Source organism: Seriola dumerili, unplaced genomic scaffold (genome assembly GCF_002260705.1).
Source record: "Seriola dumerili isolate Sdu_G_001 unplaced genomic scaffold, Sdu_1.0 BDQW01000003.1, whole genome shotgun sequence".
In the NCBI taxonomy this organism is placed as follows: Eukaryota; Metazoa; Chordata; class Actinopteri; order Carangiformes; family Carangidae; genus Seriola; species Seriola dumerili.
This window is the reverse complement of record NW_019174258.1, coordinates 4,206,865-4,219,206: the sequence shown is the minus strand read 5'-3', so window position 1 is coordinate 4,219,206 and position 12,342 is coordinate 4,206,865. Positions and strand designations below refer to the sequence as shown.

The 12,342-nt window shown below is 38.6% G+C and overlaps 1 protein-coding gene across 1 annotated transcript; it reads left to right on the top strand.

Annotated features, from left to right (window-relative positions):
- The first annotated feature begins 49 nt into the window (after positions 1-49).
- On the top strand, positions 50-11,998 carry phf10 (PHD finger protein 10). The gene is made up of 12 exons (XM_022744380.1): positions 50-243; positions 1,249-1,358; positions 1,843-1,973; positions 2,228-2,311; positions 2,452-2,576; positions 2,687-2,836; positions 2,943-3,052; positions 4,784-4,931; positions 5,081-5,233; positions 9,469-9,577; positions 10,232-10,420; positions 10,696-11,998. The coding sequence occupies exons 1-12, from the start codon at positions 172-174 to the stop codon at positions 10,791-10,793; spliced, it is 1,479 nt and encodes a 492-aa protein (XP_022600101.1). The 5' UTR covers positions 50-171; the 3' UTR covers positions 10,794-11,998.
- The last annotated feature ends 344 nt before the right edge of the window (positions 11,999-12,342 follow it).

The following is a 12,342-nucleotide window of genomic DNA, read 5'->3' as shown; positions in this document are numbered from 1 at the left end:
GCAATTAAGACGTAACGACATAATATACAATTCCAAACCTACACTCCAGTCCAGAAGATGGCGGTTAAGTAACTAAACATTCGTTAACGGCCACAATACTTCACAAGAAGAAGGAAACCAACGAAGGAACGGCCGCTGAGCTACTCCAACAGCCGCTTTATTTAGCGAAATATGGCTGCTGTGCTCCCCGCCAGACCGCCCTGCGATAGTAACCCCGCTACTCCTGGAGCACAATCCATAAAGGTGACATTTATACTCCGTAACGACACGAATAACAGATAGCTGTGTGCCGGAGCTCTGCATGGTTGGTTGTTTAGCTAACAGCTAGCTGACTGTCCAACGGCTGCCTTCGTCTATGATTGACAATTGTTAGCCACATTAGCATCACTCCTTTGTTTTCAGTTGCGATGAATGAATAGTTAGTCTATTTGGGGTGGTTTGTGTTTCTCTGTTGCGTTTACAAACAGAAACCCGTATTCTTTCCCAAGGGTCCAAGTCAGAAATAGCGTAAGTGGTTTGACTGCAATTTTATGTAGCCGACTCCTTCCTTCTGCCAGTCACTACTTTGGCAACTGTGCATATAAACTCATGCTTTCTGTTTTGGTTGGACACAAATGGGTTGCCAAGGAATCACAGGTTGTATTTGCGTAATAAGTAGGTTACTTCCAATCACACCATCCAATCAACAAATGATGAGGCAATAGATTTGATATTGATGTAGGGTTAGTAGAAAAACATCCTCACCCACGCACAATTATAATTTTTATTCAGCCTCATCTTGTTCTAAAAGAGGCCTCCTTACAGACAGGACCTAAAGCTCCAAAACTAAACCCTTCTGAATCCAGTTTAACGATAACTAGACTAGATAACTGATAAATAGGAAGATGATTTTTAAGGTGCAGATCTGCTTTTTAGATGGGACAATGTGCTTGAAGTCTTAGTTCAAGATGAAGTGAAGTTGAGATCTAAGGATGTCCAAAAATAAATGTCACGGGGGTCAATCTGTGATTCCATGTCCATCCCTCTTTCAGTCATCCACTGATGCTGGTTGTAGGTCAGAAGCATGAATATGTTTTTAAAACTACCCTAAGCAGATGTTTGTGAAGAAATGCTGAAGAAAATTCCTGTGAACTTGCCCCATATGTGTAAATGAAAAAGTAGAGAGGACAGCATGCTGTATACTAGTTGTTAACATCACAATATATCATTATTATAAGTTAAAATTGCACTTTTTCTTTTCCACTGCAGGAGGATGTAATAGAGGAGGAGTCCAATGATGGCAGCCAGCCTCCTAAAAGACGTAGGATGGGTTCAGGGGACAGCTCTCGAAGCTGTGACACCTCTAGCCAAGATCTTGGGTAGGTTGGCTTGGTGCTTGGTGTGAAACAATAACTTGCAGAGTGCTAACTTAAAATGTTGTCCAACATTTTGTTTCTAACCAGTTAATTACCAATGGGTTCAAAAAATTTTTGTATTTATATGATTTTTGATTATGCTCTATCCTCAAAATTGCCATTGTCATCTTCTTTGGTGTGTTTGTTAAGAGTGTAAGACATGTTTAATCTACTTTTGTCTCAAGGGACTTTACAATTTGTACAGTGTACAACACCCTCTGTCCTTACACCCAAACACACACACCAACACACAGTATAGGAAATTAATATCAGTATAACAAAGTACAGGGTTATAATTTTCTTATTTCATGAATTTATACAAATGCAAACACACGTTGAACAGAAATATATTACAGTTTTAATGGTTTACTTTAACTTTTATGGATAAGAAAAATGAACTTGTATTTAGTTTAAACTAAGCTGTTGTTCTCCCACCACAACCTCCCAGACCAACATATTTCCCAGCAGAGAACCTGACAGAGTACAAGTGGCCGCCAGATGACACAGGAGAGTATTACATGCTGCAAGAGCAGGTCAGCGAGTATCTGGGAGTTACATCATTCAAGAGGAAGTATCCTGGTAAGAAAAATTTTATAATAGTCCTTAATCTGTTGATAATTTGCTGATCAAAAACTATAGGTTTATTTGATTATTATAGATTATGAGATTCGTGTTAAATCATATTTCTATTATATTTTAACATTGTGATATATGCTATATTAATATGCAAATGTGTACATTTACAGAAGACAGCCATTCCACTAATAATTCTTGGTCATTTACAAGTATAGGCACTCAGAAAGCTTCTGATGTTGTTTTTTGTCCCTCTGAAGATATGGAGAGGAGAGACTTGTCCCACAAAGAGAAACTTTACCTGCGTGAACAGAATGTCATCACTGAAACACAGTGCACTCTGGGTAGGAACCAAATCTCAGAACTCTAGTGAAGCGCACAGTTGTTTTACTGTAGTGCACAAAATCCTTTTGTGAGGAACCCTGTTGATGTGATCTGCTGTGAGTAGTATTTGTTCATGCAAGTGTTTTTTGTTTATTTCCAGGTCTGACAGCTTTGCGGAGTGATGAGGTGATAGATCTGATGATAAAGGAGTATCCCACCAAACACTCTGAGTATTCAGTCATACTGCAGGAGAGAGAGCGACAGAGGATAGCTAAAGAGTACTCTGTAAGTACAAAAACAACAGAAATATCCCGTTGAACTTAGGGCTGATGAATAATGAGGCATTATACTTTACTATAATTCACCATGTGGCTTTGTCCATTTTCCTTTCATAGCAAATGCAGCAGCAGAATCCTCAGAGGGTGGAGGCCAGTAAGGTTCCTGAGTACATTAAGAAGGCAGCAAAAAAAGCTGCAGAGTTCAACAGTAACTTCAACAGGGAGCGTATGGAGGAGAGGAGAGCTTACTTTGACCTCCAGACACATGTAAGTCCAACCTGTGATATGGATGATCTGTGATTTTACATGGATTCGTTTTACATAAGAGACACAGAATTTTTGAGCATTGCATTTTTTTTTTGTGCTCTCTTAGATCATCCAGGTGCCTCAGGGCAGGTTCAAGGTGCTGGCTCCAGAGCTGACCAGGACAGGGCCCTACCCTGTGGCTCTTATACCAGGACAATTTCAAGACTACTACAAAAGGTACAGTTACACACCTAGATAAAAGCTTTTGCCTGCAATTGGTCTATTTTTTCCTAAGTGAAATAGTGTTTTCTGAATAGGCTTATAGTNTCATACCACTTTACCACGCAAATCTTTCCATCCTCAGTGGTAACTTGTGCTGAGGTACCTCTTCCGTCCTTTTTCATTTTTTTGTCAGTTGGTAGCTTCTGCACTGCTGCAGCGACCCGATGCCTCATAACTGTACCAGTCATATACATCTGCTTCTTAACTAACAAAACTAAGTCCCTTTGTCCACATATGTGGACATCATGTTTAGCGGCATGGTAAATCATTACAGTTCCTAACTTTTGTAAAATTTTACTTCCATAACAAAGATTGAATACTTTTATACATATTTGAACAAGAATCAACCATGAAATTTGATTGAATTTTTTACCAGGGCAGGATTGGGATCGGGAGTGGCCATTTGAACATCTGGGTGTGTTGTCTGCTATCTAGAATCTAATCTGTAATGTGTTACACTCTTCTCCCACCACTAAGTGGCAGAATAATGTCCTCTAATGTGGTCACCAGGCCCTTGTTGAGAAAAAGTTAGTATTGTGGTCTAGAGAACCCAAAATGTGACGTCCACATATGTGGACGCCAGGTCCTAGGAGGTTAATATGCAAATGTGTACATTTACAGAAGACAGCCATTCCACTAATAATTCTTGGTCATTTACAAGTATAGGCACTCAGAAAGCTTCTGATGTTGTTTTTTGTCCCTCTGAAGATATGGAGAGGAGAGACTTGTCCCACAAAGAGAAACTTTACCTGCGTGAACAGAATGTCATCACTGAAACACAGTGCACTCTGGGTAGGAACCAAATCTCAGAACTCTAGTGAAGCGCACAGTTGTTTTACTGTAGTGCACAAAATCCTTTTGTGAGGAACCCTGTTGATGTGATCTGCTGTGAGTAGTATTTGTTCATGCAAGTGTTTTTTGTTTATTTCCAGGTCTGACAGCTTTGCGGAGTGATGAGGTGATAGATCTGATGATAAAGGAGTATCCCACCAAACACTCTGAGTATTCAGTCATACTGCAGGAGAGAGAGCGACAGAGGATAGCTAAAGAGTACTCTGTAAGTACAAAAACAACAGAAATATCCCGTTGAACTTAGGGCTGATGAATAATGAGGCATTATACTTTACTATAATTCACCATGTGGCTTTGTCCATTTTCCTTTCATAGCAAATGCAGCAGCAGAATCCTCAGAGGGTGGAGGCCAGTAAGGTTCCTGAGTACATTAAGAAGGCAGCAAAAAAAGCTGCAGAGTTCAACAGTAACTTCAACAGGGAGCGTATGGAGGAGAGGAGAGCTTACTTTGACCTCCAGACACATGTAAGTCCAACCTGTGATATGGATGATCTGTGATTTTACATGGATTCGTTTTACATAAGAGACACAGAATTTTTGAGCATTGCATTTTTTTTTTGTGCTCTCTTAGATCATCCAGGTGCCTCAGGGCAGGTTCAAGGTGCTGGCTCCAGAGCTGACCAGGACAGGGCCCTACCCTGTGGCTCTTATACCAGGACAATTTCAAGACTACTACAAAAGGTACAGTTACACACCTAGATAAAAGCTTTTGCCTGCAATTGGTCTATTTTTTCCTAAGTGAAATAGTGTTTTCTGAATAGGCTTATAGTATTGTATTATCTATTGTTCTACTGAATGTTTTGCCCTGATGCATCATTGTGTTGTGCATAACAGGTACTCTCCCAATGAGCTGCGATACCTGCCACTGAACACAGCTCTGTTTGAGCCTCCACTGGATCCAGAACTCCCTGCACTGGACTCAGAGCCCGACTCAGACGATGCCGAGGATGGCAAAGATGAGAAAAAGAACAAGAACTCATCTGTAAGACATTAGAGTGATACTCTAGTTGCCACTGGATGTGTGTTAGATCACTCCATCCATCATTAACATCAGCCATACTTGATTCATGTATCAACATTAAAATATTGTAATATACGTTACTCTGAAACCTCTTGTCCTTCTCTCTACAGGACAGTTCTTCAGGCAACACATCAGATGTGGAGAGCCAGGAGGGAGCAGGTGGACAGGGCCACAAGTCCAAGGCCAAAGACAGGACATCCACCCCGGGCAAAGACGGCAGCCTGCGCCACTCAGCCTCCCACAAAGCCACCCCAGGGTACAAGGTAGAGGACAAAACCACCTGAACTCTTCTCCAACAACAGCAGCAGCACTTTCTACCCCCTCCTCCTCTTTCTACTACTACCACTCCCTTACTCCATCCATCCCGCCACCCCTCCCTAGCTTTCTTCACTTTGTTCTCCGGCTTCTACAGTTTGTCAGCATTTCAGCTGGGACAACCTGGGCCACACACACACACACACACACACACACACACACACACACACACACACACACACACACACACACACACACATATATACAGTTATACACACACACTCACTGGGGGGTCCTGTCTTCAGTTTTTGTTTTTATGATTGCCACTTGGCTTTTTTTTCCCCCCTCTTCGTACCAGACTGTGAGCAATAAGAACATTTTAAAGGAACAGTTCACTTGTTTCTTTTTCACTGCACTTTCACCTTTTTTGTTTTTTCAGCGAAGACAAATTTGAACTTTAAAAGTTTTTCCTTTTGAGTGTCTTCAATATACCTCTTGTCTGTCCTCACTTGTCAAAAAAAGATACTTCCAAGACAAGTAAGTGGATGTTTTGGCTGCTAGTTTTGCTTTTTCATTTTTGAAAAGTCTTTTTGTTACTCTGATATAGAAAATATAAACCACATACATTTTGTGGTTGCTTTTAAAGTAGTTGATGTTAACACTAGAGAATTTTAACATTTATATCTGAAGTGTAGAATGCACTTAACCTTCATGTTTAAAGTGTGTATTGGTATAATAATATGTTTTGTTTATACACCATGTGATGTACTGTTAATCTTTCAATAAGTATCAGACAGCTGTTTGACATGGTCGTTACCTGTCCTTGAGAGATGAGGACTTGCTGACCTTGTTCACACTGTTGCTGAGCTGAGCTAGAAGTAGTCTGCATGCTATCTGTCTGGTTTTGGACTCTGCTGGACAAGCCCCACACCAGTGTACTTTTCTTTGACACCCAGTCATGGCATATCTTTGGTAGTCATGTTAAAGAAATGTTAAATAAATGGCACTGTAGATGGGCAAATAGTATTATATGAGTCTTGCTCCCTACAGCCCACTGTGCTGTGCACACACAATTCCAGCGCCTAAAAATATGCTGGTATATTACCATTATTAAGAGTATGATGGACCTGGGTAAGTCCAGTTGAGTTTGGCTCAGCTTTGTGGTGTGGGCATGGTCCTTTTCTAGTGTCTGTTTACGGGTTTCAGTGTGCTTAAGTTTGATTTAACTTGACCTTGAATTGACCTTTATTCATCAGATCATTTTGCATATGCTTTTGAGCCTACAGACATGGCATGGCATGTTGGTAGCCAGAAATAACTAGAATTACTCAGTAACCTAATATCCATGTACTGTATCAATATGTGATGAGTGCAAAGGACCTACAGTATAGATGAAACAACTTTAGGGCATTTCTGTATTTGAAAAAAATGCAATATACAGAATCCAGGTTTGATTCATGACTTTGTAACTCTGTTAAATTGGCCAGAGTAAAATGCCCATGGACTTAGAATGTGCCAGTCCTCTTTTCAGTGGTAGATTTTTTTTTAATTTATTTTCCCATTTTCAGAAGTTTCAAAAGTAGATGAGAGATCTACTTATTTCTAATGACTTTTATGTCTCCACAAAAGACACTACATGTGACAGGAAAAGTTTGAGGCAGTGATGCAGACTGCTAGCTGATTAACGTTACTTCGCTCTGGTCTGGCTACCATCTAGTATGTTCAGTGGTTAATGGTGACCTCATGATTGGTGAAAACTAAAGCTTTTGAGTAGTGTGGTGTTTCACAAACGGCTCATGAATAAAAACTAATTATGAACAACAAAGTTGGAATTAGATTGACTGATTGACTAATTGCCTTTACAGCAGTGTTTTTTCAGATGTGATACATGTTGCATGTTACATACATGTTAAATCTGTGTTGCACCATTAACATGACATGTTCAGGTTAATGATTTGAATTTGAATTGATATAAAAGCTTTGGCTCCACCTTTCTGTAGCTTATACATAGACGGGACATTATGGAGATTAAAAAATTGGTATTCACTGTTTGATGTAGTTTCAAACAGTAATATGACATTAATTACATAAACATCATGTGCAGCCGATTATACTTTTTGCAATTGAATCAGTGAATCCGACAGCTAAGAAGTCTAGAAAAGTCTAGCCAAGAATGTGTGGTGCTAGTTTGATTCTCAGAAGGAGCTCAGAAGGTTTCATTATTTTGTGTGTCAGACATTGAATTTGAGAGCCATGATTTTCAGTACAGTCGTAAGGTTGTGACGTGTTCAGTTCCACTGGATACTGTACATTCAGTCCAGGCAGGTGTGAGGAAGCTGTGAGGCACAGCTAACACGTTAATATTTGTAGCAATGGCTACAAACCTCATCACTTACATTATAGAAATCTCTTGACAGCAGAGACATAATCACTTAGATGTCAATAAAAGTAAAGCAAGATATTTATACCATTTGATCCACTGATCTAAAATCAGTGGAGGCTAGCTGTGGATGAATGTGTTGTCAGCTAGTATAAGGTTCACACTTAACTGTCCCTCTGTACTGTGTCTGAAATTATATGTAATGTTAAAAGTTTTGTTCTCTTTTCTGTGCATAAAATACAGTATTTCATGTCCAAATTTAGTTAATTTAGAATAAAACTTCAAACTAGCTGGATTCAGCCTCATGAATTGCTCCTTTTCAGTTTTACTGTCTGGATGTTTCCAATGAAGAGATGTTTTGACTGTGCAGGCATGAAGCAGACTTATTGGACTTAATAAAGCGTAGGCTGGGCCCTGCTAGTAATGTAAGCGGCTGTACCCACAACCACATTATCAGTTCGGGATAGCAGTATGGACAAAGCTTTTACTAATGATTTCAGTAATCCTAGCCAGGCCAAATCTATGAACAGCTGAATTTTCAGGTGAATCGGTGGTGAAATATTCATTATATTCACATATGCATAGTGAATATATATGTAAATGTGCATGAGCAGTTCAGGGGACTGTGTCCAGCTCGTCCTTTTTCTTACTTCCCTTTCCTGCTGCTGTCTTTCTCTTTGTTTAGTTTTCTCCTTTGTTTCTTGGATATCATCAGTACCAAATTGTGTCCTTTATTGAACCATAGTTTTGTACCTTTGGCTCCTTTCCAATCAGGGGACATTTTAATGAAGGATGTCTCACCATATCTTGAGGCATTAGAGGTAACTGGACATGATGCAGGCTAATCAGGCTAAACACATGCTTTGTCCATGAAAAACAGAAAAACAAAGTGAATTTTGTCAGTTGACAACAGATTTTGTACATTTTAGGGATACTGTTGAATCCTGTAGGCATCTAACGATTATTCATATCCATAGTTTGCAGGCCTTGATTTTTGAACCACGGTTCTAGCCTTCTAGCCACATGTGTTATAGTGTTAGCTGTGATATAAAAAAATAGTTTTGTTATATTATTCAACGTTGCTGACTCGTTAACAGTTTGAGTCACAATGTTTGTAATATCATAATATAATGTCACTAATAACCATCCATTCATATTTTATGCTAGTGATCCAAAGGTGTTCTGTGTCTTCCAATAGAGACATTCAAATTTTAAACAGCTCCTGTGTGACATCCTGATTTAAATGTCCCAGAGTCTCTTTACCTTCCTGCTCTGGTTCTTACCTTTCTGTCCTCTGTGACACTCAGTACATTCAATAGAAGGCAACTCTTCAGATATCCATATTTATACAACACAGTTAAAGAAGGGAAATTAAGTTTTCAAACTCAAAGAAGAGGGAGAAGTGGCGCTTGTCTCTGACAGCATATTGGTTCATATTGAGAAGTGATGAATATTTGTCAAATAGCTTTGAACATTCTTATATAATAATAGAAGATGTTTTTTCAAGCACTGCAGGATCCTTAAAGTCAGTCTCCTATAAAGTTGATCAATGGGGAAAAAAAATCTACTGTATATTTTAAATGCCACATGCTTGCAAGGTCTGTTAGACATGATACACCTTTCTTGTATTTGTACCCTGGGATAGATTTCAGTGCCATCAAACTTAGTAGGAAGGCAGCTTTGATACTAGATGATTGATTTTTGAGTTTAAAGTGAATAAATCAGTCAAGATGAATTCATATAGTGTGCCCCGAAAGAGGTTTTTTTGTTTATTCTCCAAACATTTGTTGAACTACTTTGTTGTCCATAACTACAGGATACCCATGTATGATTGGTTTTTATAGCATTATTCTGCCCTTGCAGCCTAAGGTCATTCCCAATGCTATATGTGGCATTTGCCAGAAGGGTAAAGAGGCCAACAAGAAAGGCAAGCCAGAGGCTCTCATTCACTGCTCCCAATGTGATAACAGTGGTAAGTTCACACGCTTAATTTTAAAGGACAGTTCCCTGTTTTTTGTTGTGATGTCTTCTTTTTTTTAACTTTGTGGTCAAGTAAATATCTCCAGAATCCAGAATTTTCTACACAACAGCAGCAGAATTGAACCACTTCTAATGATATTGATATTTTGTGCCAAATATGCTAAGTTAGAATCACGGGTGGTGTTTAAGTACATTTTATATTTTCAGCCAAATGTTTATCCTGCCTTGTTGTATTTATATTTAGATGGTAAAGTGTGGAATTTCAGTTAATGTTCATAATTCCCTTGCAAACACATATGTGGTTCAAACAGATGTCAATACAGGGAAATTTTAGTGTTTTATTTATTAGACAAACATAAAATATTTCAAATACTTTACAGTTAAAAAATATTTGAATTCCAAATGTTGCTCTTTCGTTGTAATGATCTTGAGGTTTTCTGATGCAACAAGACGGTGTATTCACGTGTGTGCATGTGGATGGGTGGGCCTGTTCACATTATGTCTGTTTTTGTGTCTTCCTGTTTGCTTGTGTGTGTGTGTGTGCATGTGTTTTATATTTATTTCTGTCCTTGGATATGTGTGCGTCTCTGGTTCTGTGCATGCATGTTTGCTTCTGTGCACGTGTCTCCATGTCTGTAATCTTTAGGCCACCCGTCCTGCTTGGACATGAGTGCGGAGCTGGTGAGTGTAATCCAGACGTACCGTTGGCAGTGTATGGAGTGTAAGACCTGCACCGTGTGCCAGCAGCCCCACCACGAGGACGAGATGATGTTCTGTGACAAATGTGATAGAGGATACCACACATTCTGCGTGGGCATGGACTCCATTCCTACTGGTGAGTGGATGGACATAGATACAGTACATGGTATGTGGAGGGTGGATTGATGGGCAGACAGATAGACAACCACTTACTTGACTTAAACTACAGTCCTGATCAACATTGCCCTGGGTGACTGGGCAACAAACACTATGAGAGAAAAAAAAAACAGACTTGAACACATACTTTCCATTTTTATAGTCATACATTTAATTTTCTTGCTTTAAAAAAAAAAGAGTGTATTTCTAGTTGTCTTTTTCAAAGTAATTAATTCAGTCTCTCTGTCTCCTCAGGGCTTTGGGTATGCGAAGTGTGCGACAAAGATTTCACCACACCCAAGAAGAAGGGAGGAGCCAAAACACCTAAGAAGTCAAAGTCAGCTCAAAAATGAGCAACAGCATCTTTAACCACAGTACCTTTACCGAATTGTACACAAATGCACTGTCATTAGTTCATTTCCAGAAGCTGTAACATTTCAAACGACCAGGTCATTGTTTTTCTCAAAGTCTGTCTTATAGAATGTTTTAAAGGCCCAGATTGTGATCCAAAAATAAACAAAGGTTTTAGCCCTCCTACCAAATACCAACAATCAAACATAAGATCTCAACCTGCTGTTACTCTTAACTGACTGACTGGTCTTTTAGAGTTTAACACTAGAAAACAAACATTAATATTTTCTGTGAAAGCTCTGACAACATCAGTAAGGCAGGCCTATAATTTGAATTCTTATTTCCCATCTTCAAGCCAAACTAAAATAATGTATGTGGTTATACTTCAAATGTATGTGCTTATAAAGCCCAGATTGGGCATTAGCTTTAGCATAGCAGCTCTGTTCTGTCATGTTAGAGACTGACTGACTGACTAAACCTCAAACACCATACAGAAATAATATTAACAGCTAAACTGTAAATCAAATCCATCCAGATATACTGCACTAAACTGTGAACCACTAACAGTATCAGTGTGTTCCTACTTCATTAAACCAATGAATCCTGTAGTTTCTGAACATTCCTGCAGTGATAAATGTTTGATGGGAAATTGTTTCAGTTGAACAAATGGTGCTTTTGATCTTGTACTACTGAAACAATCAGGGTTTCAAACCATTTTTGTATGTTTTTGTATCTTATAAACTACCGTTTAATAAACTTTATTTAATGAGGCAGGCCAGTAAAGAGCAGTCTTATTTAAACAAAGTCTTGTCTAACATAATGACATGGTGCTTGTGATCCTGTGTAATGAAATGTAATAGACACTGGCTGTGGTAGACCTCACGGCTGCTGCAGTTTTCAGGTATTTATGTGTGAGTCTTGTTTATCAAAACAGAGTTTCTCAACCCTTCACTGTTGATAATTGTACAAAAATGTAACCACTCATTGTAAGTACGTAGAATTGTAATCGAATTGGCATCCATCATTTATGATTATTATTATTGATGTTTTTGCAATCACCTTAAAATAAGTTGTTTTTGTTATTTTTTTTATTTGATCTATTTTGTATTGTCCTGCAATGAGCAGGTTGTTTAAGGAATATTTGTTGCTAATAATGTCATAGTCACTGAATTCTGAAGTGTCTTGTTTTTCAATAAAAGCTACTTAACAAAAGAGTCATTCTTTTGTAACTTGTGTACCATAATAAATGAAATCCGTCAGTTTAATTACTGAATGTATGTGTTCACTTTACCATTGTTTTTATGCACTTTTTTCTCTTTTAAAAAAAAATAAGAGGGATAGGAGGCTTTACATATGTAACATCTTAAAACTTTCATACTGTCACCATTACAAGATGGACTGACTGCTGTGTTTGAGCCTTTAATGTTCCATGAATGTATGAGTGAATAACAGGAAATTGAAAGGTATTTGAATTTTTATTGTCACCCAAATTATGGTTTTGATGCCATCAAGTTTTGATGCATTCAGTTGTGCAGATAACTGACTTCATCT

Excerpts from the sequence above, each read along its gene's own strand:
- phf10 (XM_022744380.1), top strand. The coding sequence starts at position 172 with ATGGCTGCTGTGCTCCCCGCCAGACCGCCCTGCGATAGTAACCCCGCT. Across the intron at positions 4,932-5,080 it reads AAAAGAACAAGAACTCATCT|GACAGTTCTTCAGGCAACAC; the intron begins GTAAGACATTAG and ends TTCTCTCTACAG. Across the intron at positions 9,578-10,231 it reads CTCCCAATGTGATAACAGTG|GCCACCCGTCCTGCTTGGAC; the intron begins GTAAGTTCACAC and ends TGTAATCTTTAG.